Raw genomic sequence first — 27,005 nt, 5'->3', positions numbered from 1 at the left:
CAGGAGAGACAGGAGCTGTGAGGAGGGGGCTGCTAGCCTGAGAGAATTGAGAGCTGTGCCAGCCTGGCAATGTGCACTTGCGGTCCAGAAAGCCAACTACATCCTGGTCTGTGTCAAGGGAAACATGACCAGAAGGGCAGAGATGTGCTTTTCTCCCTCTACTCTGCTCTTGTGAGACCCCGTTCTTGTGAGTACTGCATTCAGCTCTGGGGCCCCTGGAACAAGGATACAGAGCTGCTGCAGTGGGTCTAGAGGAGGCCACGAAGATGCTCAGAGGGCTGGAGCACCTCTGCTGTGGAGACAGGCTGAGGGAGCTGGGGGTGTTCTGCCTGAAGAAGAGAGGGCAGAAGGGTGTGGGAAGGCTTTGTGGTACCTTCAGCACAGCCCATCCCTGTGGCCAGCCTCACTCTTCTGCCATAGGACCTGGCTCTGTAAGAGGACCCCTGGGAGGTGGCAGGACCTGGCTGCTGGCCTCCACAATGCCAGAAGCTGTGTGCCTTGGGATCCTGACCAGAGCAGCGTCCTGCAGTCAGCTCACAGGAAGGAGCCCAATAGGCCAGCTCTGTGCTATGCTCTTGGATGCTGTCCTTGGGGAGTCGTCAGGCTTCCCTCCGCTTACAGCCCAGGCTCAGTTTCCAGCATGCCAGGCAGGACTGTAGTGGAGAGAGATTCAGCTTCCTTAGGCAAACAAAAGAGCCTTCTGACATGTGTAAACATAGGGTGCAGTGCATTGGGGGTCTCTGCTGGGGAAAGCACATCTGGAGAACACAGCTGCAACCTGTTCACTCACCTTCTCTCACTCTCAGGCCAGCTTTGTAGCATCAGGCAACAGAACTGACATCTCCTTAGATGACCCCAACTTCTGGCAAAAGTGGGCCAAAATAGCAGAGCTTGATACCGATGCCAAGAATGAAAAGGTAAGATCCAGTTCATGGCCTGTGAGCCCCACAGCTGGTACAGAATTGTCCCACATTCACCTGAGTCTGGGAGGTCCTTCAGTGGCTATGTAGGTCATGTTCAATCTCCAAGAAGCAAACCACTCTAAGATCCAGACTCAAATAGGGCTGAGGGGAGCTGCCCAGGCTTCTTCAGCCCTGATGGAGCAAGTGGGGACAGGTTTGAATTATGCCACTGCTTTCTCCATCTGTATTTGCAGTCCTGCTGCCCTGTTTTCAGGCTAGTGATGGGAACAAGGAATAAAGCCAGGTTATGCAGCAGCCCATCTCTATGTCTGAGCATTCTGTCCGTTGGATGCTACTGTGGTCTTGCCTACTGCCCTGCTTGGCAAATAGGTTCCTTCCCAGGAGGGACTATGGGGAATGTGACTGCTGGAGCTCCAGGGAGCCAGAGTCTGGCTTCCCCTGACCTGATTGCAAAACTGCTGGATCTTCCCCATGCACCTCTGTGAGCATCTCCCAGGGTAATATCCTTGTTCTTGGCCCTGCCTGCCGTGTGAATGCTAAGACGAGCTGCAGCCTTGCTGGTGACTCACTGTACATCTGGAAACAGCACAGCTGGGGCTCCTGCCCTGAGTTGGGCTGATGATGACATGGATGCATTTGGCATTGATGGGAAGAGGAGGCATGTGCATACCATTTGATTTCATGTAGCTCCTTTCTGCCCCTTCTCGGAAGCTGCCTTTCCTTTTCCAGCCCGCCTGCCTCCCCATTAACACAGCAGTTACACCACCTTCAGCACTGCTTGTCCCAGCCATTGCTGGGAAGGCCAAGATTGTGATTCAGAGCTGAATCAGCTGCTGAGCATCAGCAGTTTGACCTCTGAAGGCCTGATTTTCAGCCTCTGATCATTCAGGCTGAAATATGTGCTGTCTCTGAATTGTCTTGTGTGCACATGAAGCAAATTTGGGGCTAGAATCCTTGTAGCAAGGTGGTGACCAGCCCCAGGGCTGGGAGCTAGGAACCAGAGGTGTGAGCAGAGCCAGAGAGCAGCAGGGAGGACTTACTGTGCCATGATGGAGGGCAGGTGTTGCACCCCACACCTGAGTGCATTCCCTCTTTGTCCCCGTAGGAGAGCTTGGTCATCGACAGGCCCCGTGTGCGGAAGCAGACCAAACACTACAACTCCTTCGAGGAGGATGAGCTGATGGAGTTCTCTGAGCTGGACAGTGACTCGGATGAGCGACCCACTCGCTCACGGCGCTTCAATGAGAAGACGCGGCGGTACCTGCGGGCTGAGTGCTTCCGCGTGGAGAAGAACCTGCTCATATTTGGGTAAGTCTCACCCCCTCCCAGAGACCATGGCCACGGCCTCCAGCTGCCCCAGCACACAGGTGGACCTCCAGCTGCTGCAGTCATGTTCTGTCCATCCTCAGCAATCGATCCCCAAAGCAGTGTTCCCTTCTAGCAGTGACTTCCCCCGTGGTACCTGGACTCCTAGGCTCTAAGCAAACATTTGGGTGGAAGGAGAGCTTAGGGGACAAAGCATGAGCTGGTAGTCAGGGCTTCCAGAGTCTGCTCTTGCCTACAGCCTGTTCAATCCTGTGCAAACTTCTCCCCATCTCTACTCCCATGATGTGGGGATGTAAGACCCCTGTCCTTGAGAGTTGTGCCCTTTGTGAACTCATGGAGAGTGGTGCCGGTGAGGTCTCTAGCTGCATAAGAGTGTTTATTGTCTCTCTATTACTGTGGTTCCAGCTGGGGACGATGGAAAGATATCCTGACCCATGGGCGCTTCAAGTGGCACCTGAACGAGAAGGACATGGAGATGATTTGTCGAGCACTGCTGGTTTATTGTGTCAAGCACTACAAAGGGGATGAGAAGATAAAGAGTTTTATCTGGGATCTCATCACACCAACGAAGGATGGCCAGAACCAGGCACTGCAGAATCACTCAGGTATTGCGTGTTCTCTCTGCCATTGCAACAGTACCTGTCATTAGTGCCTTGTGCAGGACTAGGCTGAAGAATTGAAAGCAAAGCCATTTGAAACAGCCAGGAAGCACTTGTGGTTGAGAATGACGACTCTTGTTGCAGAGAAAGTGTCTGCCATGGAACTGACCTCCATACAGACCTCAGAGAGGGGAGTGCATTTCATGCCTCCTGATGCCTGTTCGGCTGTGGCTGGTGTGGAGAGAGCGTTGCAGTGAGAGCAGAAATGCCACCTCATTGTTGAGAGGGGCCTGCAAAGTTTTATCTTGGTGTACTGTCAGGGTTTCCCTGTGCTGGGGGACATTGCGCTGTGAGCTCACAAGTGTTGGTGACCGGGTGAACATGTTGGCTGGTACAGTTGTGAAGGTGCCTGGCTTTTCCTCAGGGCAGTTTCGGATGCAGAACAGATCATCACACAGGGACCTCTGTGCCAGCCCAATACAAAGGCTAAAGTTGGATCTGCCTGGCCCTGGCCTTGCAGCTGCTCAGTTATTTGGAGATGGCAAGGGACACTGGCAGTGCAGTCTGCGCAGCTGTCTCATCTTATGTCACCAGCTTGTGCCTCCTCTTGTCACAGTTCTTGTCCCAGACACACTGCTCTGTAGTGCCTGTCCTGATCGGTGGAGGTACAGTTGATGATTTGTCATGGGATGCTGCAGTGTAGAATCCTGCTGAGGTGTTGCAGGACCCCTTATCTCAAGTTTGGCTACACCCTCCCTGTTGAAAGGACTAGTGCTTGTATATATGAACTCTGAATACCCCACATATCACCCCATGTGTTCAGATTATAATTGCATCTGGATTCCATTGGGCTGAGGCTTCCTATGTGTCCTCAGCTTCTGATGGGGTCCAGCAGAGCCTTTCCTTGCTCTACTCTCCCGCTGCCCCTCTGACTCCCAGGGGAATGTGGCTCTGCAGACTTTCCCCGTGCCTGTGTTGCAGCATCAGCTCTCTGTAGGAGTCCCTTGCAGCACAGCAAAGTGCCATCACGCAGCCACAGTGGCCTTTCTCTTTCCTGGTATGAAGCTTGTGCTGGCTCCTTGGGCCAGCTGGAGGGTTGCAGCCTGGGACACGTGTGCCCGTTCTGTGTCAGAGGACTTTGCACCAGGCAGAATCATTCCTGCATCACACAGCTTTCAGGACAGGTGAGTTGGGCTGGAGCCCTTGGGGAGCTGTGGGGGAGCCCTTAGTGCTCTCTTGGGGTGATAAGTCCCACGGCTGTGTGCTACCTGTGGGGCACACAGTGAGGAGTGAGGAGGCTGGGTCTCCCCAGCCTGCTTTTGGCACCACTGAGACAGGCTGAAATCTGAGGCTCCTGTTTGAAGACAGTGGCATGCAGGGCTGTCACTGAGCCCCAAGGATGTGCTGAGCATGACATGGTGCTCAAACACCATGGTGCAGTCTCAAGACCCAGCACAACTGTTTCCTTCTGTCTGGAAATGTCTGACTGGCTTTACAGCATGAGGTCTGCGCATGTGGCCTTCAGGGGCTTCCTCCTGTTGCTTCCTTCAGCGGGAGCTGCTGGCAGGGCTCCCTCCTGCTCTGCCATGCAGCCCTGCACAGAGCAGTTGGTCTGAGCCTGAGAGCCCTGTGGGGGGCAGAGCAAAAGGAAGAAATGAATTGGCTGAAATGAATGGCTTGGTGTAAGTAGTGCCAAGTAGCAAACAAGCAGCGTTTGAGTGAAGGATCAGTAATGCTTTACTGCAAAAAGCAGCACTGTAGCCCTTGCATTTGGATATTTAGCACAGAGAAGCAACCTGGAGCTTCTCTGTCAGCTTTTCAGAATGGCTTTTCTCAGCTATGCAACCCCACTGTTGTTTTGGCCAGGGGGTTGACAGAACCATCTAGTCTAAAGTCAGGGGCTGGAGGAGAGCAGAGCCCTCCAGTGCAGAGCAGGCACACAGCAGGTGCTGCCATGGCTCACCAGGGAACCAGAGCTCTCCTGGATGCAGAGCTGATGAGGCAGTACATGCTCCAGGCACTTCTGATGTGCAGAAAGCAACAGAAAACCTCCAGCTCTTGCACGTGCCTCCTGGATCCTCAATCCTGTGTCAGGGTGACTGTGAAGGGGTGAGTGGGAGCTGCAGCCAGCCCTGCTCAGAGCTCTGCTGGGCCCGGCAGGCTCCTGCTGGCCATCCTGGCATGGGGCTGAGCTGTGAGGAAGGCAGTGTTTGCCCAGACTTTGTGATGCCAAATTGGTGCTGGGGGCAGAGCCTGGTGACCACAGCTGCCTGAGCTGGAGCCGTCTTTGTGTCATGGAGCTGCAAGCACTGTGCAGGTGTTGAGGGCACCGTGATGCTGTCTGTTCTGCCCAGTGTCCCAGACAGATGGCTGCAGCAGCAGCACTGAGGCTTTTCTTTCCCCTCTGTGTGCATATATGCAGGAGAGGACATCAGCAGGACGCTGCCTGGGAAGTGGCTGTGCACAGTGCAACTCATCTCTCTTGGAATACTCCAAACAATAGTGACCTCGCTGGGCATCATTCCCGTGCTCTGCTCCGAATTCACATGTTATTTCAAGGTTGAAAATGTGTTTTTCAGCTCCAGCCGCAGGATCTCACTTTATCTTTGTCAGCCAGATGGAACTGCATTGCTTTCTCATTCAGTATGTTTGCCAAGTGCAAATACCACCTGCTGTGATCTGGTTCCCACATAGCCCTCCTTCTGATGGACGGAATGGGAAACAACCCCAAAAGATCGTATCATCAGGATTATTTTCTGGGCTTTGATCATGTGGAAGCCTCTTACTTGAACTCTTGTCCAGAATTTCTCTGTAGTCCCTGGAGGGTGAGCTTCAGAGGCAGTGTTGGCCAGGACAGGCTCTGAGAGCAGGGCTGAGGTTCATTTGATATTTTCTACGTATATCAAGGGATCCTGTTATCCCTTGGGCTCAACACTGCACCGTTTCTGTGGTGTCCCCACATTCTTCTAGGAGATTGAGTCTCCCATGCTCTAGGTTTACCCCGTGAGCTTCATTGGCAGCTCCTTCACCTCTGTTGGGCTGAGTGAAGACGTTACAAACCCCCTGAGATCTGTCAGCTTTGATCCATCTGAGATGTGCCACGTCTATCCCATGTGATGCAAGTGCTAAACAGAAATGGCACATCATGTTAAGCAGAGTGTCAGAGTGCTGCTTGTTGGCTTTATCAGACAGCCCTGTAGTGTTATCAAAAAGCAACAGCCTGTTTTCTTAAGATCTTTCCTCTCCCGATGCAATGCTGACTGATAACTTTATCAGAGCTGTTGCAGTGACAGAGGAATGAATCCTGCGATTTTTCCCAGCCCAGTCCTTCTTTCCAGTCCATCCCTTTTACCTTCTTACAACACCTTTCAAGCTGTGCGGCCACACTTGTCTCTCTAGCTGTGGGCACAGAGATCTCAGATATGGGTGTGATGCTCCCAGCTCTGTGTTGGAGGTGATCTGAAGAGCTACAGATGAGGCTTTGAAGTGTGCTGCACAATGCCTGCCCCACAGCTGCCAGCCTTACTGGGATGCAAGAAGGGTGATGACCCCACCACATACCTCTGCTGTTCAGTGGCAGCATTTTATAACCTGAACACATACTTATCTCTGCAACCCTGGCTTGCAGCCTGCAGCCCGCAGCTGTGCAGGGCCTCCTTCAGCTCCCAGTCATGCTGCCTTGACACGGCTGTGCTGAAGGTGCCTGGCCTGGCCCTCAGTGCCCATGGTGCTCACTTGCTGCCACTTGCTGTTACAGGTTTGTCAGCACCAGTGCCCAGAGGCAGGAAGGGGAAGAAGACAAAGAACCAAATGCTACTTCCTGAGATAAAGAACGCAGACTGGCTTGCTACGTGCAATCCTGAGGTGGTCCTGCATGATGACAGCTACAAGAAGCACCTCAAACAGCACTGCAACAAGTGAGTGTAGGAGCCCGTGACAGCTTGTGGGGTATCAAGGGGGTGGGAGTGAGCCATGGGGGGCTCAGCCCATGCAGAGCATCATGCTTTGGTGCTACTCCTGCTGACAAGGCTGGAGCGGTGTTCCAGGAAGCAGCCGTCAAGCTGCACACCCTACAGGGAGTCAGATAGCATTCAGAGAGTGAGTCCTCCCATGTGGGAACATGACATGGGACAGCTTTCACTGCCCTCAAGACCTTCACGGCATCCCTCTGTAGGTGCTCCAGTGAGAGTTCTGAGTACCTGCATGTGAATGTGTGTTCTCTGTGTGCCCGAGAACAGGGTTCTGTTGCGAGTGCGGATGCTGTACTACCTGAAGGCTGAGGTGCTTGGGGAGGCCGCTGACAAAGCCTTCGAGGGCACTCCTGCCAGGTAGGAACTTCAGGTGAACCCCAGCATTGCTTCTCATGGTGACAGTAGTGGTGCTTGAGCAGTGTCACTGTCAGTCTGGCCCAGCCAGGCCGGGTGAGCCAGGCGCTGCAGCCCCATCACCAGACAAAGCTGCACCTTTTGGTGGTGGCTGTGTGTGAGCAGGGGCTGTGGCAGCTCTGAGGCTGCAGTGCCATCCCGGAGGAAAATCTCTGTCTGCTGCGTGATGAATTGGCCTTCAGGCCCAAAGGAAGAGCCTGCAGGGACTGCACCCACTTCCCAGGGCCGGGCCTCAGAGCAGAGTGTGCCCCACTGCTGGGACCTGTGTCCCTTCCCCATGATGAGGACAAAGGGGCTCTGCTAATGCCACCCAGCTCCTGACCTACCCACTGTCAGCTCTTAGTGCTTCAGAAAGAGGCATGGAATACTCAGCTGAATTTCCTAGAGGAGGGGCTGCCGCCTTCCCCAGGATGGTTGGTGCCAGCCCAGCTCCATCAGCACAAGTTTGTGTGGAGGGAATGCTGCACCCCAGCCTACCAGCTGTGCTGCTCCTGTGGGTCTGGCTGGCTTGCAGTGCTTCCTCCCAGCAGACAGGAGCTCTTGTCCCCTGATGTTGCTCGAGTGGGAAGGCTGTGCGGTCTTTGGAGAAACAGCACAGGAAATGCAGTGGGTGCAGTGGAGCAGACCCAGCTCTCTCCAGGGAGACGTGTCAGGCCAGCCCTGCACTCCTAGCTGTCTCCAGCTCTGGCCTTCCCCTGCCCCTGTCCCTCAGCCTCTGGCACGCTGCCGTGCCTGGTGAGGCTGCAAGAGGAGTGCTTACACTTGTCTGCTGCAGAGAGCTGGATGTGCTGCTGCCAGACATCGACTACGTGGAGATCCCAGTGGACTGGTGGAACGCTGAAGCTGATAAATCTTTGCTCATCGGTGTCTTCAAGCACGGTATGTTGCCGGCTTGTGTGGGAGATGGGCAACGGGTAAGAGGGAGCAGCAGGCCAGAGCCACAGGACTTGAAGTGGATGTGGTTTGTGTGCTCCCACATCCATGTAAGGGGCAGAGCTGCAGCCGTGCAGTGCAGCTGTGCAGGGCCAGAACAGCTCTTTCCAGTCACCTGCAGCTTTGCGGGGTCAAGGCAGCTCTTTCCTAGATGTACAGCAGGAGGTTCACCAGAGCAAGGCTCAGGCCTGCCCTCACCCTGTCTTTCTCCTCCCTGGTGGCTTTGGCAGGTTATGAGAGGTACAATGCCATGCGGGCAGACCCAGCGCTGTGCTTCCTGGAGAAGGTGGGCATGCCTGATGAGAAGCTGCTTTCTGCAGAGCAGGGCATCAGCGACGGGGCTCAGGACACTGCTGAAAGGTGGGCAGGGGATGGAGCCGAGGCCTTGGGTGCTTTGCAGAGCTCCTGGGTCCTTGTGAGAAGTTGGTTGGTGTTAAGGAGTGAGCTGTGCTTATGGAGGGCAGTGAGGGGAGAAGGAAGCAATGTGGATGGGAGCATGACAGGCAATGGAGAGCACAGGTGGGAGCTGCTCCGTGCTGTAGGGCAGAGGACTGGAACTGCTGGCTGTACTGCTGGCACTGCAAGCGAAGTGGCATCTCACTATGAGGGACTAATTCTCTGTCTCATCCAGGGGCACCATGGAAAAGGAAGAAAGCAGTGGAGAAAAGCTGGAGGGGCTGCCAAAGCAGGAGGTGAGTGGGATTGGCAGTGATGGATGCTGCTGCCAGGCCTGCTGTCCTGCCCGGTGCTGCAAACGTGGCTCAACTCTGCTATGGAGCACAGGGGAGCAGTGCTGCCTGCATTCCTGTTCTGTGCAGTTGCTGCCTTGCCAAGCATAGTCTCTGGCCCTTGCCACTTCTGCTTGTTGGAACATGGCTTTTTCTTGCTGACCTGGACAGCATCCACCTCACAGGGAGCAGAGGGATGTCGGGGGCCGGGAGGCTCTCACACTTGGCTTCAGCAGCCATAAAGGACATTGGCAGAGGAGCCAGGATGACAAGCGGTGGATCAGGCAGCCCATGAGGGTGTGGCATTTGTGTGGTGCTGTCAGTGCTGCTATGGCCCAATTCATTGTGGTGGGGCCCAGAGGAGACAACGCTGCATGCTTGAGCTGTCAGCTCTGCTGTCTGTACTGCTCTGCTCCCATGTGCTGAGGGCTGCTTGCAAGGATGCGTGGTCCTGTGGCCCAGTCCCTGCCAGGGCCATGGAGTAAGGGCTGGGCAGCATGATCTCCTGTGCAGCTCAGCAGCGGTTCCTCTGATGGTTTCTTTCTGCAGGACGTGGCTGCTGGGGCAGGTGAAGCCGGCGAGAAGCGGGATGAGCCATCGGCAGGTGAGGCTGAATCTCCCACAGCATGGCACAGTGCTGCCCAGGGACTGGCACAGGAAGGCCAGAGCAATGACATGGAGCTGCTGAGGGCAGGGAGGGGTTGGGTCTGTGCTTATGGCTGAAAGCATAACCTGGGCAGCAGTGCTTACCCAGCACTCCCCCCTGGCTCTGCTGAAGGGCAGAGGAGGCTTGCAGAAAGCCTGTTTGGCACACTGTCCTGCTGGCTGTAGGAGAAATGTCTGGCTTGGCTTTGCTGTAGCCCAGTACAGTGATGGCAAGAGCATTTCTGGGGTGAGAGCACAAATGTGCTCTGAGAACTGAGTCATGCACAACCCAGGGATGGGTCCTGTGGCAGGGCAGGCAGCATCCTGAAAAAGAGCAGTACTGAAGTCAGCTGTGGGCATGAGATGAGCGTGTGGGGTCTCTGCTGTTGGTGCTGTGAGCTGCCAGCCCCTCTGCAGGGCAGGCAGGACAGAGTGAGTCCTGGAGGCTGCTTGGCCCAGAGCCGTTGTTTCTACCCCAGTCTCTGCCGTTGGGCGCTCTGAAAGACCTGGTCGGGGTGTGAGCCAGCAGCTTTTGGGGTGCACAGGCCCAGGGGTGGCCACCACAGGCAGCCCCTCTTTCCCAGCCACACGAGGGGAAGGTGGGAGGAAGCTCTCGGAGGCAGGCGGCAGCGCGCGGCCCTGGGGCTCTGCAGCGTGCGTTAAAATACTGATGTCCTTGCTGATGTTTGAAGCCCAGGATGGCTCCGACTCAGACAGATCCTGCTGGCCTGTCTCGTCTGCCCTCACAGCCAGGCTGCGGCGCCTCGTCACTGTCTACCAGCGCTGCAACCGCAAAGAGTTGCCTGCGCGCAGCGAGATGCTGGTGCCTGGTAACCATGGATACTGGCTGCAAGATGAGGTGTTCCGGAGAGCCTCTGAGATGGACTCGGTGAACAAAGAGATGCAGAAAAGGTAATAGAGCAGCAAGTCCAAGTGGCGGGTCCTTTTCACAGCTGGTTTTGGCCTGGTGAAGTCCCTTCTCCCCAGCAGCCACTGTCCCTGCAGCCAGCTGCCTGCAGCAGAGGCACATGCCTCCTTCCTGCACCATTCTCAGCACTGGGGGACCCCCGAGGCCTGGCCACCAGTCCAGCCCAGGGAGTGGCCCACTGTGGTTTGCAAGTAATGGCTGTTGGCAGCACGAAAGCAAGCAGAGAATATCCCATCAGGATCAAATCCAGCATCTGATCCACCTCCAGCCCTCAGCAGAGTGTCGCTGAGCAGAGCTGTGTGCTCAGAGCTCATCGTGGGTGAGGGGTGACGGATGAGCACCATCGGCCTGCCCAGTCTGCCCAGCCCTCCTGCCTGCATTAGCTTCCTGCTAGTAGCTGCTGGAGGCTGCTGGTGGCTAACTGCCGTGTGTTCCCATTCCATTGCGCTCCAGCAAATGGTGAGACCATCGCCTCACCCAGCTTCCCCTTTTGCCCATTTTGAGCACATCTACTGCTCCTTCCTATGTCATGGAGAGGTCTGACACATTTGTCTTTTGAGGATAGTGTTACTGGAGCCTCAGCATCCCTCCTTGCTCACTCCGTGGTTGTATGGAAGCTGCTCCAGCCCACTGACCTTCCCTAGAGCTCTGTTTATCACAGAGGTCACGACGTGGTTATGCTGTAGATGCCACAGCAGCCAAATATTTCCTGTACTCTATCCCTATGGGCCTCTTTTTTGGTCTCCTCACAGGTGTGTCCCTTCAACTGGAAGCCTTGTAATAAGCTCTGCTTTGGCTCGTTGGTTTGGATCGTTCATTTTTTTATCCTTCATGTTATTCTTCTTTTTGGAATGAAATATCACTGCAGAAGACTCAACTGTGGGAGGAGGGGTGGAAATGCTGGTCTGGGTGTACTGGGTTGGGTTTGGAGTGCTGTGGGTGCTGTTGCCCTGTCTGCTCTCCCTTGATGTGTTCCAGTGGCTTGCAGCTGCTGGCACAGGGATGCATTCTTGAGTTCAGATTTGACTTCAAGATTTCTTTTGCATGGGGCACTCACCTACTTCTGCTCTGGCCCTAAGTTTATTCCCTGACTTCTTCTCTGTAGCCCACATTTCTCTGCTGTTTGCCCAGGGCTCCTTGTACCCCATGCACTCTTCACCATTTCTATCCTGGATTGTTCTCTTGTGTGATCCCTATGGGATAAAAGCTCAGAGAGTCTGAGGCAAGGTGAAAATGATGCTTTAACTGTACTGCAGCATAAAAACTCATCTCTAGGGCTGCTTTCCTTCAATGGTGAGCGGGTGACACCTGCCTTGTCACCAAGAGTCCTGCTGACTCCTCTGATCAGAGGGGCAGGCATTTGTTAGTAGGAGCCTTGTGGCAGTGAGCCCCAGTCCCAGCGCACCTCCTGAAGTGGATGGATGAGAACTTTGCAAACTGCTGGGACTAGAATTGAGTTTTCTGTGGAGGTGATGAGACTGAGCTCCATTTGGCAGAAAGCAAGTCGATACAATAGCTTTGTGCATCCACAGAAGCTGATGGAGCTTGCCCTCCATTGGCAGCACAGCCAGGAGCTGCATGGGGTTTTGGACATTGCAGTGAGCCAAGAGCTAGAGAGCCCATGGCCTTCACTCCTCCTCGCTGTGCACCTTAGGGCCTCAGGTGATGGTGCTCCTCCTGCAGCTCCCCCAGAACTGGTGGGCAGTAACTGATAACCTGTTCCGAGCCTCTCTGCCTTCTGTCTTGTCCTTGTTGGCACCAGCACGTGTCAGTGGTGCTCACGTGTCTCCTCTGCCCCACAGGTGGACAAGGAGGGAGCAGGCAGATTTTTACCGCACCGTCTCTTCCTTCGGGGTCATCTATGACCAGGAGAAAAAGACCTTTGACTGGACCCAGTTCCGAGCCATCTCTCGTTTGGAGAAGAAAACAGATGAGAGCTTAGAAAAGTATTTCTACAGCTTTGTGGCCATGTGCAAGAATGTCTGTGGTCTCCCACTGTGGAAAGAAGATGGTAAGTGAAAATTGCGTGGCCTTTCATAGAATCACGTAGCTGTGGGCGAGAAATGGTTGCACTGCTCTCATAGAGCAGCAGAGTAAGGGAGGAGTTTCATGGAGAGTAGGAGGCAGCAAGACACCAGCCAGGGTATGGGCTTGCAGACACCTGCATTTTTGGCTGCCTCTCAGGTGTAACAGGAAAGCAGCACTGCGGCACAGTGTTTAGCCCCTGTTCTCACACAATTCATGGAATTCTCCCATGAAATCTCAACTAATTTTATCCAAGGCAGGTGATCTTCTGATGTGAGGGAAGAGAAGCAGAAAAGCAGCAGTTCACACCTCCTCCACACTGAAGCTGGGGTTTGTTTGTGCAGTATGTGTTGCTGCTTTCTGCCTTAACACTCCCCTGCTGGCACTGTACAGAGCCTGTGTTGTGCCTGCACTGATGCCCAGCTGTCTGAAGAGCTCTCCTGCAGGGCAGAAGGGGTCTGAAGGTAGCATGGGAGGCTTGGGAAGCCTGGCCAACACACTGGGCATCTGCTTTCTGGGAGCACCCAGCAGAGCCCCAGCACATTGGTTCATGCAGGACATGGCAGATGCAAAGCTGCGTGAGTGCTACTTAAGCACAAAGTCATTTGCTTTGAACAGAAGCAGGAAGGATCTTGTCTCAGACCTGCCAGGAGGACCAGTCTTGTGCAGAGCTCCTTAGAGATGTGTGTTAATGCCTTAGGTATGGGTGTATAGGTGTTCCTCATCAAAAGAGCTTGCATGAGTTGAAGGACTCCCTTCTCTGAGAAGCTGCTGCAGGGCTGCCCCAGAATCACACCTCAGGGAGCCCTGATGGCAGCTCCCTGCGGCCCCAGCACCGCTGGCTCTGATGGGCAAAGCTCGGGCAAGGCACCGAACCTTCTGCAGCCAAGTGCTGCTCTTGGCCCAGCTGACCAGCTCAAGAAAGCGTGCTCCAGTGCGAGCGTTTGGTCACACATGAGTGGGAGGTGGTGGCACTGGGAAACTCAGTCTCAGCGGTAGCTTCCAGCACTGCCCTGCCCCCGCCTCCCCAGCAGAAAACTCACCCGGCTTCTGTGCAGCCCTCGTCAGTCTGTCTAATAGGGCCTTCTGTCCCTGCTGTAGGTCCCCCAGATCCCGACATCTATGTGGAGCCCATCACGGAGGAGCGCGCTGCCAGAACCCTGTACCGCATTGAGCTGCTGCGTAAGGTGCGCGAGCAGGTGCTGAGGTGTCCACAGCTCCACGAGCGGCTCAAGCTGTGCCGGCCCAGCCTCTACCTGCCCGTGTGGTGGGAGTGTGGCAAACACGACCGGGACCTGCTGATCGGCACCGCCAAGCACGGCCTGAATCGCACAGACTACTACATCATGAATGACCCGCAGCTGTCTTTTTTAGATGCGTACAGGAACTACGCCCAGCATAAAAGAACAGGGATCCCAGGCTCGGAAACTCTGTGCTGCCTGTACCAGACTAACTCCAAACTCTACAGTTCCCCTCTGTATAGCCAGGTAGATCGGACTTGTGAATCCCTGGAGAATGAGACTGAGAGTCAGATCAAGCTGGAAAACACTGACAGCACCATGTCCCAGGCTGGGGGCAGCCCGCCGGATGCAAACTGTGAAACATTCATGTCTAAAGTTCGGGACATCATTTCCAGTAACTATGATGAGAGCTCGCTGCCGGACTCGCTGATGTGCATGATGTATGACGAGAAGGTCTGCAACAGTGAACAGAGCTCCCTCGCCCGAGACAGCCCGACCTGCACAGATGTTGGAAGCAGCATTGCTAAACTGTCTGAGGGCAAGCTAGAGGGGGACGAGGATCCATCCAGCTGTGACGCAGAGGCCATGAGAGAGGCTTCCTTCCTGGAGGGTTTGCAGGTGGGCTGTGACCAAATGGACTGTCAGAATGAAGAAGCTGAGCCTTCACCTTCTACTCTTGAAAGTGACCCTTTGCGGAGCGTCCCAGCAGAGCTCTGTGAGGCCGTGCAGCAGAAGAGAGACCTCGGCAGCCCTGCGCCAGTGCTGCCTGAGCACCGTGCCATGGAAGGGGTCATAAGCGTGGGGCTGTACAGTCCCAGCCTTCACAACTATGACATGAAGGTTCCTCCTGAGCAGAGGTTCATTAATCTGCTGCAGGAGAAAGGAATGGAGGCAAAAGCAGGTCCAAGTCAGAGCCACAGTGAGGAAGATGAGGAGGAAGAGGACGATGATAACTCAGAGGTGGCAGCAGATATTGCAGAAGGCTTGAGTGGTCCAAGGGCCAGGGCCAGTTGTGACGAACTGGAGGGTGAGGAGCAGAGCCCTGGCCTCCCCACGCATGAGGACGTTTGTCCTGAAGATGTGAACAGTGAAAGAGGGTCCCTGGAGCTGGGGACGCTCGAAGTGCCCGCGGAGCCTGGGCCAGAGGGCAGGGAAGACCACAGCCTGGATGAGGAGAACACCCTGCAGCACTTGCCAGGCCAGTCTCAGAGCCGGCCTTTCAGCCTGCCTGCCCCTCCGTTGGGGGCTCTGGGGACACAGCCCCTCCATGCCGGGGGAGAAGCCTGGGGCCAAGAGGCCGAGGGGCAGGCAGGCTGCAGGGAGGCCCTGCACCCTGAGCCTCCGGGGGTGAAGCAAGAGGAGTGTGAGATCAGAGATGAGGAGGAGAAAACTGGCAACAGCCAGAATCAAGGTACAATCTGAGAACTCCTGCTGGCTTACAGTCCCCTCCTCCGTTGCAGCTGGGACGAGTGGGACCTGCTGTCCCCAGTGCTGAGCCAGAGCCAAGGGGCTGCCCAACCTCCTGGGACAGCTACCACCCCTGCAGGTCACCTCTGGCCAATGTGACCAGGAGCAAAGAGTTGGTGACTGGTTGCTAGTTGGGCTTGCCAGGACCCCAGCAGCCCTTCTGCCCTGGGTGCATCCATGGGATGCCCCCACCTTTCCCTTCCCAGCCCAGAGCACTCTCTGGTGGGCAGCTCTGCCCCTGCCCTTCTCCTCACCCACCAGGGCTCCAGCTGTGCCCTGGGGAAAGTATGGGGACACTGTAATAAAAGCCCAGAATTCAGCTCAGGGCAGTGCCCAGCCACCCACTCCTCTGTGGTGTGGGCTGCCTGCTCCTGGCCCAGGACTGCTGTGTTTCTTGGTGGGTGGCTGGGGAGTGGGATCTGTTGGGGACCTGCTGGGCACCAGGGTGGGAAGGGGAGAGGAAGTGCTGCCACCCTGAGGGGTAAGGGAGGGAGTATGATGATGGGCTCTGTTCTGTTGCTTTCTCAGATGGCCCGGAGAAATATTTGGAGGAAGAGAGCAAGAGTTCAGCTTCTGTCCTGCCTGGGGAGATTGATGACCTGCAGGATGCCCGGGCACCAACCATCGCCCAGCTGCTGCAGGAAAAGACGCTTTACTCCTTCTCCGAGTGGCCTAAGGTGAGTTGAAGATGAATACTTTCTATTGTGGATGTTACTGCCTTGTCCTGACGGGCAGTGGGTCACAGCCCCAGCTCTGCTTCCTCCTGCTCCTCTGCACATGGCTCCCAATGGACGCTGTGCTCGGTGCTCTCACCAGGCCATGGCTGTGGCTACCCCACAGCAGTTTGCTGCTGAGCTGGGACACAAGGATTGGGTTTATCTTTAATCCTGAGTTGGCATACATGAATTAAAGTCATTGGAGTCCCAGCATCCCCCCATCCAATCCTGTTTGCAGGATCGTGTGATCATCAACCGCATTGATAACATCTGCCACGCCATCCTGAAGGGCAAATGGCCATCCTCCAGCCAGCAGTTCGAGACCCAGAGCCTGCTGGCAGCCCCAGCCGTGGCCAGCAATGCCGGCAGCAGGAACAGCTTTGCTGAATCAGAAGCCCCCGATCCCAGCTTCAACAATGGAGTGTTAATCTCACAGGTACCAAAGGTGAGCAGGATGCTTGGGGGAAGACAGGTTTAGGACCCTGGGATGAAGCATTTCTCCAGGTGCTCAGTAGCTTCCTGCTCCAGGTGGGGGTTTCGTTGCCTCTTGGTGCCACTTGTGGTGCATAACATGCAGCTTGGGCTGTTCAGTCCCTCTGGTGAGGACTCCTGGTGAGCTCCCAGCCCCCAGCTACTCCAGTGTCCTGAAGGAAGGAGTGCAGGAGAGGGCACTGCCCTGTTGTTCTCTCATCTCCCACTGATGGACATGGCACAGAGCAAGAAGCTGCTGACCTGGGACTCCACCTCTGCCCCAGCAGTATATGAAGCATGTGAGAGTCAGTGTTGGCCCGAGGGTATAACAGCACCACTTGACACAGGGTGAGGTGTGCTGTGCCCAGGGAAAGGACATCCTGCAGGGGAGCAGGGCAGCCTGGCCGCTAGCTCTGTATGTTGGTTTGCTGGAATCATGGCGCTGCAGCAGCAGCTATAACCTGCTCTGTCTCTCTGATCCATGCAGGAAGGCTTCCTGAACCCTGCCTTTGCAAAAGATGAGCGGAAGCACAGGCGGCTGTATGAATTTGAGCTGGAGAGAGATGCCAAGCAGAGGAGCTTGGAGCAGTTGGCAGCAGCCCATGTTCATCCTCCCATTGTGCTGAACGGCTGGCGTGATGCGGCTGTGGACCTGTCCAGAGCCTCTGATGGATCCCCAGGGAACTCCTCTCCTTTCCCTCTGAACACGAACATGCCCAAGCTGGGGACTGTCAACACCCTCCAGGGCTCCCTGGGCATGGACTTGTCCGGCATTTTGCAGGCGGGGTTAATCCATCCTGTCACAGGACAAATTGTAAATGGCAGCCTCCGAAGAGACGATGCTGCCATGAGGAGGAGACGGGGCAGGAGAAAAAATGTAGAAGGGATGGATCTCATCTTCCTGAAGGAGAGGCCTCTTCCAACCAGGCTGCAGGTGAGCTGATACTCCCTCCTTTCACATGGCCCCTGTGCAGTCAGCACAATTCTTCTCATGGTCCAGCTCCCCTATGCAAGCTCTACTGCCCCCGATAAGCATTATCACAAGCAGTTGTTCCAGATGTGGAGTGTTTGCTGTTAGAGAACATGATAAAAAGTCCATGGCTGCATTTAAGCTGTTGCCAAGAGGCTTCTCCCCTGGGATCCACTTGAGGACTGGAAACTGGGAGCCAGAGCAGTCCCCTCAGACCGTGTGTAGGAGTGATCTGTTGGGCAAGTGGCTCTCCTAGTCATGAGAGTGTTTGCAGGTGAGATGCAGAAGCATCCCCCAGCTCTCTGCCCTCTATGCTGGCAGTGCTGGAGCTGAGTGGAAGCAGAATGCGCTGGGGGATGGGTTAGGGAGCAGATGCAGGGAATATGGGGATGAAGAAACCAGCCTATGCTGTGGTGGCAGTTGAGCTGCTTTGGGATCTGTGTGAGGACAGATGCATCACTACATGCTGCTGACGGGCTGCTCCTCCCTTCGCTCCAGGACATTCAGGACGATCAGCTGCAGCCACCCCAGAACAGCCCCCTCCCAGATGGGCCGGCAGCTGCTACCTCAACTCCGCAGCCAGTCCCAGCTGCAGGCAGCCAGGCTGAGAAGGCTGTCCCCAACAAGAGTCTCCTCGACTGGCTCCGTCAGCAGTCCGACTACACGCTTGACGTTCCCAGCTTCGGCACAGTAAGGGTGGCCTTTGGTGGCATGTGTGTGTTTCTGTGTCTGCCTTGTGTGCTGCCTTTGGTGTTAGGTTTAGTGTGGTTGCTCTTAAATACAAGGCCTCCATGAAGTATCTCAAAGAGTAGTGCCTTTCCCTGTGCCACAGGTGGCAGCGTTTGTCAGGCCTGGGTCACGCTTTGGGGATGGGCATGGTTCTCTGTGCAGTCCAGAACCCACCTGCTCAGCTTCATGCCCCTGCCCCAAGGTCCGTTCTACAGCTCCAGACTGGGCATCAGACATGTGCAGCGTGAGTTTGTAGTCCCTGGTGTCTTCCAGAAGTGGCAGGGGTAAGGAGATAAATGGGAAAAGACATTTGGGATGCTCAAAGCCCTTTCACTTGGGATCATTTTAGGCTATGCTGTTGCATTAGGCGAGGCCCCTACACAGCATGTTCCCTGCAAAGCGGAGTTCCTGGCTTTGAAAATGGAAGCACTGCACGGCGGGCACATATCTGCAGGCACAGTCAGAGTGCAGTGGCGCTGAGCAGAACACGAGGCCTATCTGATTCTTCTTGCAGTCTCATAGATATCCGTCCGCCTCTTGGTTTCACAGGGTGCTCCTCAGATTTCAGCCTGTTCAGCTTCTGGGACAATGTGGTAAGCAAGGCACAGGCTGCAGAGCAGAGCAGGAAGAAATATGATGCCATACATAATAGACTGCTTCTTGGTCACAGAAGACTGTGTGTGCTTAAGGCAAGGCTTCCCCAGGGCTGGTGTGCAGGAGCATAGAGGAGGGGCAAGCTGGGCAGGGTGTGGGGCTCCTGAGAGCTGAGGAGCTCAAGCAGCAGGGCCCTTGCTTTTCAAGACCCTGAGACACACAAAGATCTGTGCCCCAGACCAGGAGCACTGCAGGAAGCAGTCTGTTGATGGAGCAGCAGTGGAGCTGCCTTTCCACCACTTCCCATTGCCCTGGCCTGCTGGGGGGCTTACAGATCTCACACGTCTGCCACACCAATGACCTGCTGCTGCCAGTAAGCTTTGTGTCAGCACTGAGGGGTTCCCTGCCTCAGGGCAGGTGTTCTGTCTCTGAGAGATCAGTTTGAAAGCTGCTTTGAGGTTCTGGAGCAGCTCTGTTGAGTTAAAGGCCAAGCCAGGCTCAGGACCTTTACACAGAATCACAGAATGGCCAGGGTTGGAAGGGACCTCAAGGATCGTGAAGCTCCAACCCCCCTGCTACACACAGGGCCACCAACCTCCCCATTTAACACCACACCAGGCTGCCCAGCTCCCCATCCAACCCGGCCTTGAACACCTCCAGGGATGGACGGGGCATCCACAGCCTCTCTGGGCAGCTGTTCCAGCACCTCACCACTCCCGCTGTAAAGAACTTCCCCCTGACATCCAACCTAAATCTTCCCTCCCTCAACTTCAAACCATTTCCCCTTGTCCTGCTGTTACCTACCCTTTCAAAGAGTTGATTCCCCTCCTGTTTGTGGGCTCCCTTTAGGTACTGAAGGCTGCAATGAGGTCACCCCGCAGCTTCTCTTCTCCAGGCTGAACAAGCCCGGCTCCCTCAGCCTGTCTTTGTAGGGGAGCTGCTCCAGCCCTTGATCATCTCTGAGGCTCTCCTCTGCACCCTCTCCAACAGCTCTCTTTTCATTGACTCCTGGGACTCGGGGCCTGCAGTAGTTTGTTATAATGCTATATCCGTGCCTGCACGTTGACGGGTGTCCCAGGGCTTGGTGTGTGCAGTGGGAGTGCAAGAGCTCAGCTGTAACTGCACTGTGGTCCTGAAGGGCTGGGACCCCAACCAGGGTGCAGCAGCTGTGCAGTGGGAACTGCTGAAATACAACAGAACAAAGCATGGGCTAAGCTGCAGAGAAGCAGAGCACCCCGCTTACAGATGTGTGTGTACGAGTGTGGAGCAGGCTGAGGGGAGCCAGGAAATGGTGCCACTGTCAGTGCGGTGCCCAGAAGTCCCTTTGTACCTACAGCAATTAATGCTCATTTGAAATTGGGCCCGGTGGTGGAGGCTGTGTGTGCTGCTCATAGTGCTTCTGCCCAGGGCTGCAGGGGCATCCCTGTCCTTTGAGTGCTCATCTGTGTCATCCTTCCGCAGGGCTTCTAGCCAGCCAGGCTCATTAAGCTGTCTGCTCTCATTAACGTTGTGTTGTTTGCACTCCAGAATTTTTCAGACAAGCCCAAGCAGAGGAGGCAGCGCTGCAAGGACCCCAGCAAATTGGACATTAGTGCACTCACGGGCGAGGAGCGGGTGCCGGTGGTACATAAGGGTACCGGACGGAGGGTAAGCGAAGGTCTATTCTGTGCTCTGCCCTCGGTGTCCTGAAGCACTTAGCAGAACCTGAGCAGGCCAGGGGTGGATCTTAATCCAGGGAGCCATGTGGATGGGGCAAAAGTCTGGAATACATACTCGGTGTATGATATTCTGTGACGCATGTGGGACGGAGGAGACACCTACAAGTGACTGGCTGAGCACGAAGGGCTGGGTGCTCACTGCTGCGGCTGGTCGCCAACACAGCAGTAGCACAGTGACAGCCTTTAGTGGGGAGCTGCCGTCAGCATAGCCCTGGCTGCTGGTTCCTGTTCTGGATCTAATCATTACCTTTGAACTCACTGCAGTATTCCAAAACTTGTAATATTCCCATGTGTTGCAAATGTCTCTGTTTTGCTCCTCCTTATGAGGTGCAGCAGAAGCACACTGATACCCTGCAGAGCGAGAGGTGTGTGGGAGTGTGGGGCTTGCAGTGCTTTCTCTTGCTTACTGAGATGCGCTTACCGAGCAGCTAGAGTTGAGAGTATGGAGTTACCCACTGCTTGTGCACTGGTGTCAGCCTCTCTGAATAAGACAGGGAACTTTCCACCCAAATGTGGCTGTTAAACACACCCAAGGCTTCACGAGGTGAGGTAGCCATAATCACCTCTAAACTCAAAGCGGAGTGGTAGGGTAGAAGGAGACCGATTTGGCCACACCTGTGTTTCTGTGTTACACCCGCAGTGGCTGCTGGAGACCTGGGTGAGTTGGGTGGGTTCCTCCAGTTCTGAGTGTGTCTCGTACAAATGCTCTGTCCCCACCCCATGGCACACTCGTGGGCAGGAGGGCAGTGCTGGGTGGCGGGGCAGGGCACAGGGGCTGGCCCTCTGCTCCCTGAGCGATGTAGCTGGAAGCATTGGTCCCATACTGAGTCCTGCCAAGTGGCATAGCAAGGGAAAAGCCTCTGCCCCAGCCAAACCACAGCCCCGGATGGCGAGCCAGGGGACATGCTGTCATCCCATTCACAGCACGGCTGGAGGGACTGGCCCACAGCCGTGAGCAGAAAACCCTGGCCTTGGCTCCCAGCTGCACCTTAATCAGCACCTCAGGGTGTCCACCCTCTGCTTGGACAGGACCAAGATGGCCTCTGTCTGCTCGGCCACCTCCTGCATGAGCCTCTCAGGTGTGTAGCAACCATCCCCTTCAGAGGCTGGTAGATGCTCCTAAACTGTGTGTTTGCCTAGACATTTAATCGTATTTCTTGTGTTATTTTGCATAACTCTTTCTGCAATAGAGGTCATCCTTCTGCTATGTTTTATAGTTAGGGGGAGCCACGGCACCAGCATTGAAGGAATTGCCAAGGTGGCTTGATGCAAACTTGGAGTATGCTGTTGCAGCTGACTGGGCTGACATTGTTAAGCTTTCAGTAAGTTAGAGCTTTTGGAGAAATCTGTATCATATCATCTTTTCTTCCTCCTCCCCATCCCCACCACCTTTCTTCAGTGAGGCCCCATGAGCTGCAGGGCAGGGCCTCTCTGGGACGGCACAGCTGGAGGCCAGCGGCACAGGAAGGTTGGGCACAGCCACGGCTCTGCATCGTGGCTGAGCAGGAGAGGAGGTGCTCAGTGCCCCTGGGAAGGGGCATGGCAGGACAGGGCAGCCATTGCAGAACCTTCCTGAAAGGCCTGGGAGACTAAGAGACAGCTGGGCCAGCAGGAGCGCATCAGTCATCCACCTGCGCGCAGGGGAGGAGCTGCACACAGTGCTTTCTCATGGGTCACATTTTCCAGCAACTTCCTGGGCCAAGCCTTTTTATCAGCTCCTGCAAGCTTTGTGCCTGCTGTCGGGTGTGCAGCTTGGGGGGCCCAAGGGCTGGGACAACAGCAGGACAGGGGCAGCGGGGAGCAGAGCCCTACCAGTGCACTCGCCCACCAGTCCTGCCCTGGCGAGGGGCAGCAGCCATGTGCATCCCTCCAGGCTGCTCCCAGAGGCCCCACTCACTGCTCTTTGTTTCAGGGCTGCGTCCTGCAGCACCCTTGCTGAGCAGGGGCTAGAGGGGGGATCAGGTGGCTTAGAGTTTTATACCACTCTGAAATCCATTTTTAATGAGTGCTGGCAATTTGGCACGTCCTGCCTCTGTCCCAAAACACAACTCTGCGTCCAGGCTGGCCTGCGTGCCCTGTGCGGTCAGCTGCCTCGCGTTGCCTCCAGCTCCTGCGGATGCCCCCTAGGCTGCCCCACTTTGCCTAAGGTAGAGCTGTGTATCAGCCTATAGCGCTCAGCAGCCCTATCTGCCTCTCTCCGTGCATGCATGTAGAGGGACGGCCGCTGGTGGGGCACCAGGGCTGGGTGTCGGGCAGGCTGCCCCGTGGTGCCTGAGCTACCTGCGCTACTGTGCAGATTTCCATGTGCACCAGTGCTTGCTTGTTCCTCCTGGAGCAGCAGCTGGGCTGCGCAAACTTCCCCAATGGTTTGTTCTGCACTTGAGGTGTCAGTGGAAGCACAGCTCACGTGCAGATCTATTATTGGCAATTGTTCAAAGGCACAAAAGTCTTTGAAGCTCGAGGAAGGCACAAAAAAAAACATTCAAATATTTGTGATGAGAATGCTGAAAAATAGATTGCTAGGCTGTGCTGTGTGTCTCCCTGCACTGCTCCACAAAGGTGGGCTGTCTTCTCCCTCACTGTGGTCGCTGGGCTCTGTTCCTGCAGTGAATGCTCATGGAGCTCAGCAATGCACCCACTCTCTGCGTCTCCTGCAGCTGAAAATTTGGCCCTTAGAGCTCATGTCCAGCTGTTGCTGAAGCCAGGACTAAAGCTGGGACAGAAGGGAACTTTAAGCCTCTGATGTGGAGCTGCCCCGGTGCTCCTTGTGCTAGGAGGGGTTCCAGTCCTTGGGAGCAGCTGGAGGGGCTCGGAGGAGCCAAAGGCTGCTGTCCCTGCTGCCTCCTCCCCCCCACTCACGTTGGCACTGCAGCACTGTGCCAGGGCACACTGAGGATGTTTCTGCGCTTGGCAGCATCCCCTGGGGAAAAGTCACGCATACTCTCAAATTCCATATCCAGAATCATGTAAGCAAATGTTTCCGTGCCGACACCATCTGGGATGCAGACGCGAGTATGGGAAAGCCACATTTCCTCTCATGCAGTAACGAGGCATTTTGTGTTGTGTCTGTTTCGTTCCTAGGGCTACTTACCAGAAAGCAAATTCAACCGTGTGCTGACTGAGCCGGTGCTGCGTGACGCAGGGCCGCGCCGCAGGGGGAGGCGGCCCAGAAGTGAGCTCATCAAAGGCCCCGGCATCGTAGCAGATTCTTCTTCTGGAATGGGACCATTGTTCATGAACGGACTGATTGCCGGAATGGACCTAGTGGGACTTCAGAACATGAGAAACATGCAAGGGATCCCCCTGACCGGGCTGGTCGGCTTCCCTGCGGGTTTTGCAGCCGTGCCAGCTGGCGAGGACGTGAAGAGCACCCTGAGCATGTTGCCCATGATGCTGCCAAGCATGGCCACCGTTCCGCAGATGTTTGGTGTCGGAGGGCTTCTCAACCCACCCATGGCAACGACTTGTACCGCGACTGCTCCGACTTCCTTAACAAGCACAACAAAAAGTGGTACATCGAACGCAGAGAAAGCTACTGAGGATAAACAGAGCAGCCAGGATGCGAAAAAAGAAACTCTTTCTGAAGATAAGCCCGGCCCTAGTTCATTTTCTAATCAGACAGAATCTGCAATAACTACCAGTAGTCCTGTAGCTTTTAACCCGTTTCTTATCCCAGGGATGTCACCCGGACTGATCTATCCGTCAATGTTTCTCTCCCCTGGCATTGGCATGGCGCTGCCGGGCATGCAGCAGGCCAGGCACGCGGAGGCAGCCAGCCTGGAGAGTCAGAAGCGGAAGAGAAAGAAAGCGAAAGGGGACGCAGCGAACCCAGAACCAGAAACTGTCTCGCTGCCCGAAAAAGAAGCTGCAAACGGTCAAAACTGTACAGAGCAAACACCGCCTTTGCCAGCAGAGAAAGAGCAGGATGTACCAGCAGAGGAGGAGGTCAAAGAAGTTAATGATACCAATTAGAACTTTTGTTTCATTGAAAAAAAAAGATTGTGGCTTGTAAGTTTCTTATCCCATACCTATTTGTTACTTATCCTCCTGACCCCTCTCCACCTTCATAAACCTGTGTTTCCATGAGTAATATTATCTACCTAACTCCCTGTCAGAAAACTATGGTGACATATTATATGTTAATAGTTGCAGGGTCTTGCCACTTTATTAGATAAACAGTGTTGTCTAGCTAGTGTGGGAGGCACAGAATTCTCGTTCTGTTTTCCAGTCATTCATCTCGGCCGAGCAAATCCAGTTCTTGGGCACCCCCCAAACCGCTCACACATTTGAGAAGAAAAGGAAGTGAAAACAGAGCAAAAGCAAAGCTTTCACCTCTTGGTCTACACACTGACAGGGGTGGTTCTTTCTCCAGCGACACTGAGTGACAAAGCCTGTATTTGGGGGTAAAAAGCACAGCTATAGTAAGTGCTGATGTGTATTTTTGATTTGAAATATTTCCCTATTTTATCATGGTTACTAGAATAGTAGTATAGACAGAAGTATATACCTAATGATTGAAAATGCATATATTCATTTCTTTGAAACAAAGAGACATTACTGGTAGTGGTATAATTTCTCCATCACCCCCACCTCAAAGGTTTGGAAACAAACAGCAGTGAGTGACGATATTACGTAGGCATTCTTTTGTATTTTTTCAAACCAAAGTTTGGTTTTACGTTAAGTGGAGTTTTCGTTGCCCTTTCCTCGATAGTTACGAGAGCTTTTCAGCCCGAGCTGAAAACATTTTGCACATCTTGCATGACTTTTTGGGATTCCTGTATACCCATCGCTACCAGTTCCCCCATGGCCCCGCTAGAATCCCGTTCTCATCTACGGCGTTAGTCCTCATCTATGGCATTAGGAGTGCTGTAACGTTATTTTTTCAGGCCACAAACAGGCCACACTGATTTTAATGCTCTTTTATGAACACTGAGGCTTTTTGAGTTGCTGTCCATTGGAGTCCATGTTCAGATGCGGCGTCTGTCAGAGCAGGGGAGGCTGCAGGCTGTGCTGCTCTGAGGGCAGAAGGACCGCAGGATCTCCAAAGCTCGAGTTTGATCTTCTTTCCTAGTGGTAGACTGTGAAGAGATCACATTTGCTTCTTCTTTCCATTCCTCTACGTGCTGTTGAACAGTATTTCCAAGTCCCCCCCATCGGCAAATGATTTTGATGTATGCGTTTTAAACGGACAGGTTTTAATGCAATCAGTGCCCAAAATTCTGTGTGTGTTGAGACACCTCCACAGGCGACTCCTTCGTTTCTCCTTCCCTTCACTCCTTTCGTTTCCCTTTCACTTGGGCTCGTTCTCCTTTGCAGCTCATGGTTTGAGACTTGAAGTCAGCGCGGCGGGCGCTGGGAGCATCAAGTCACCGGTCACACATCTGGTCGTCACAATTTACTGTATTTTTTACTTATTTTCTGTTACAGTTTTGCTAATTTATCGGATGGTCCAAATGTTTTGGCATAACTATTTCGGTTTGCATTATTTATTTATGCTTTCTTTTTTGTCATTGTCTTTTATACATTTGGAATGATAAATGGTGTACATGTTGAAATCAGCATCTCAAAGAAGTCTGTTACCCACGAGCTGAAAAGTTCATTCTTTCACGGACGTATTCCCAGATTCCTGGATTGGGTGATTTTTTAAAGTCTGTAACGAATCACGATGCAACTCCCCTCAATTAAATGTCTTCTATTTAATAACTTCCTCGTAGCATAGATACTGTATCGCTATCGACAGATTTCTTAGAAATGCTGCTATCTCTATTTAACTAACATTTTGTTCAGTTTTGCCTCCAGTGGAAGCAGAAAGGGTTTTCTCAGCTGTTAAATCCAAAATCGATATAATTTATTTATGTAAAAAAAAAAATCACGATTGATATATTTTTGAACCTTTTAAGTACTAACTTTCTTTTTATTCAGTAGAAGAACATGTACTTGCCCTAAATCCTTAAAATACAAATGCTATAAAACTTCATATATCTTCAAAGCCTTACTGTGACTGGATGTAGACATCTCTTCAGAGTCCATTTCTCGCACGGGATGGTTTTTCCAGGGTTACACTCATAAGGAACAGGGTTTTAAGTGGCGTTTATTTAATTAGCTGGCATGCTCTATACCTTGTTCTTATTATCAGATGTGTATGCTAAGTCTCTGGGTGTTTAGGCTTCTCTTTGACTGCTACTTTGTGACCCTTTTGCAACCCGATATACTCTGTGGATTCCTTAGGCTGTAAGGCATTAAGTGGCTTCTTATAATTTTCCATCCTATCCAAAAGAAATGCCAAATTGTCGCCGGTTTCCATGGATACTCACACGAACATCCATCCTCCACCAAATGTGCTAACAAAATAAACGGTCTGTGCTCTTGGACATGGATAAAAAGAAAAAGAAAAAAAAAGAGATTTAAAGGTCAGATTTTTATTTTTTTAATTTAGTGACTAGATGATGCTTATCTTTCAGACTTGGCAGAGCCTTGCTACAGATGTATATAATTTTTTTCAGCAAATATATGTGAACGTTTAATTCACCTGACTCAGTGATAACGGTTCCTCGCCTTTCTCTCGGCACGAGCGCCGAGGCCCGTCGCGCTCCCAGAGCGGAGCGGT

The 27,005-nt window shown here is 53.9% G+C and overlaps 1 protein-coding gene across 1 annotated transcript in view; it reads left to right on the top strand.

Moving 5' to 3' along the window:
* Positions 1-26,926, top strand: part of LOC100539169 (chromodomain-helicase-DNA-binding protein 6) — a 53,264-nt gene extending 26,338 nt beyond the window's left edge. Inside the window, 18 exon segments of the mRNA XM_010722226.3 lie at positions 807-917; positions 2,029-2,231; positions 2,655-2,854; positions 6,606-6,765; positions 7,087-7,176; positions 8,009-8,112; positions 8,397-8,526; positions 8,798-8,858; positions 9,444-9,498; positions 10,232-10,451; positions 12,270-12,478; positions 13,594-15,144; positions 15,729-15,877; positions 16,155-16,361; positions 16,875-17,321; positions 17,856-18,047; positions 20,208-20,327; positions 23,480-26,926. Of these exon segments, the coding sequence (XP_010720528.2) occupies positions 807-917; positions 2,029-2,231; positions 2,655-2,854; positions 6,606-6,765; positions 7,087-7,176; positions 8,009-8,112; positions 8,397-8,526; positions 8,798-8,858; positions 9,444-9,498; positions 10,232-10,451; positions 12,270-12,478; positions 13,594-15,144; positions 15,729-15,877; positions 16,155-16,361; positions 16,875-17,321; positions 17,856-18,047; positions 20,208-20,327; positions 23,480-24,370 (5,100 nt within the window). The 3' untranslated portion in view covers positions 24,371-26,926.
* The last annotated feature ends 79 nt before the right edge of the window (positions 26,927-27,005 follow it).

The sequence above is a fragment of the Meleagris gallopavo genome, chromosome 22 (assembly GCF_000146605.3).
Source record: "Meleagris gallopavo isolate NT-WF06-2002-E0010 breed Aviagen turkey brand Nicholas breeding stock chromosome 22, Turkey_5.1, whole genome shotgun sequence".
Taxonomy (NCBI): Eukaryota; Metazoa; Chordata; class Aves; order Galliformes; family Phasianidae; genus Meleagris; species Meleagris gallopavo.
The sequence above is the reverse complement of the archived record's forward strand: the minus strand, read 5'-3'. Positions and strand labels throughout refer to the sequence as shown.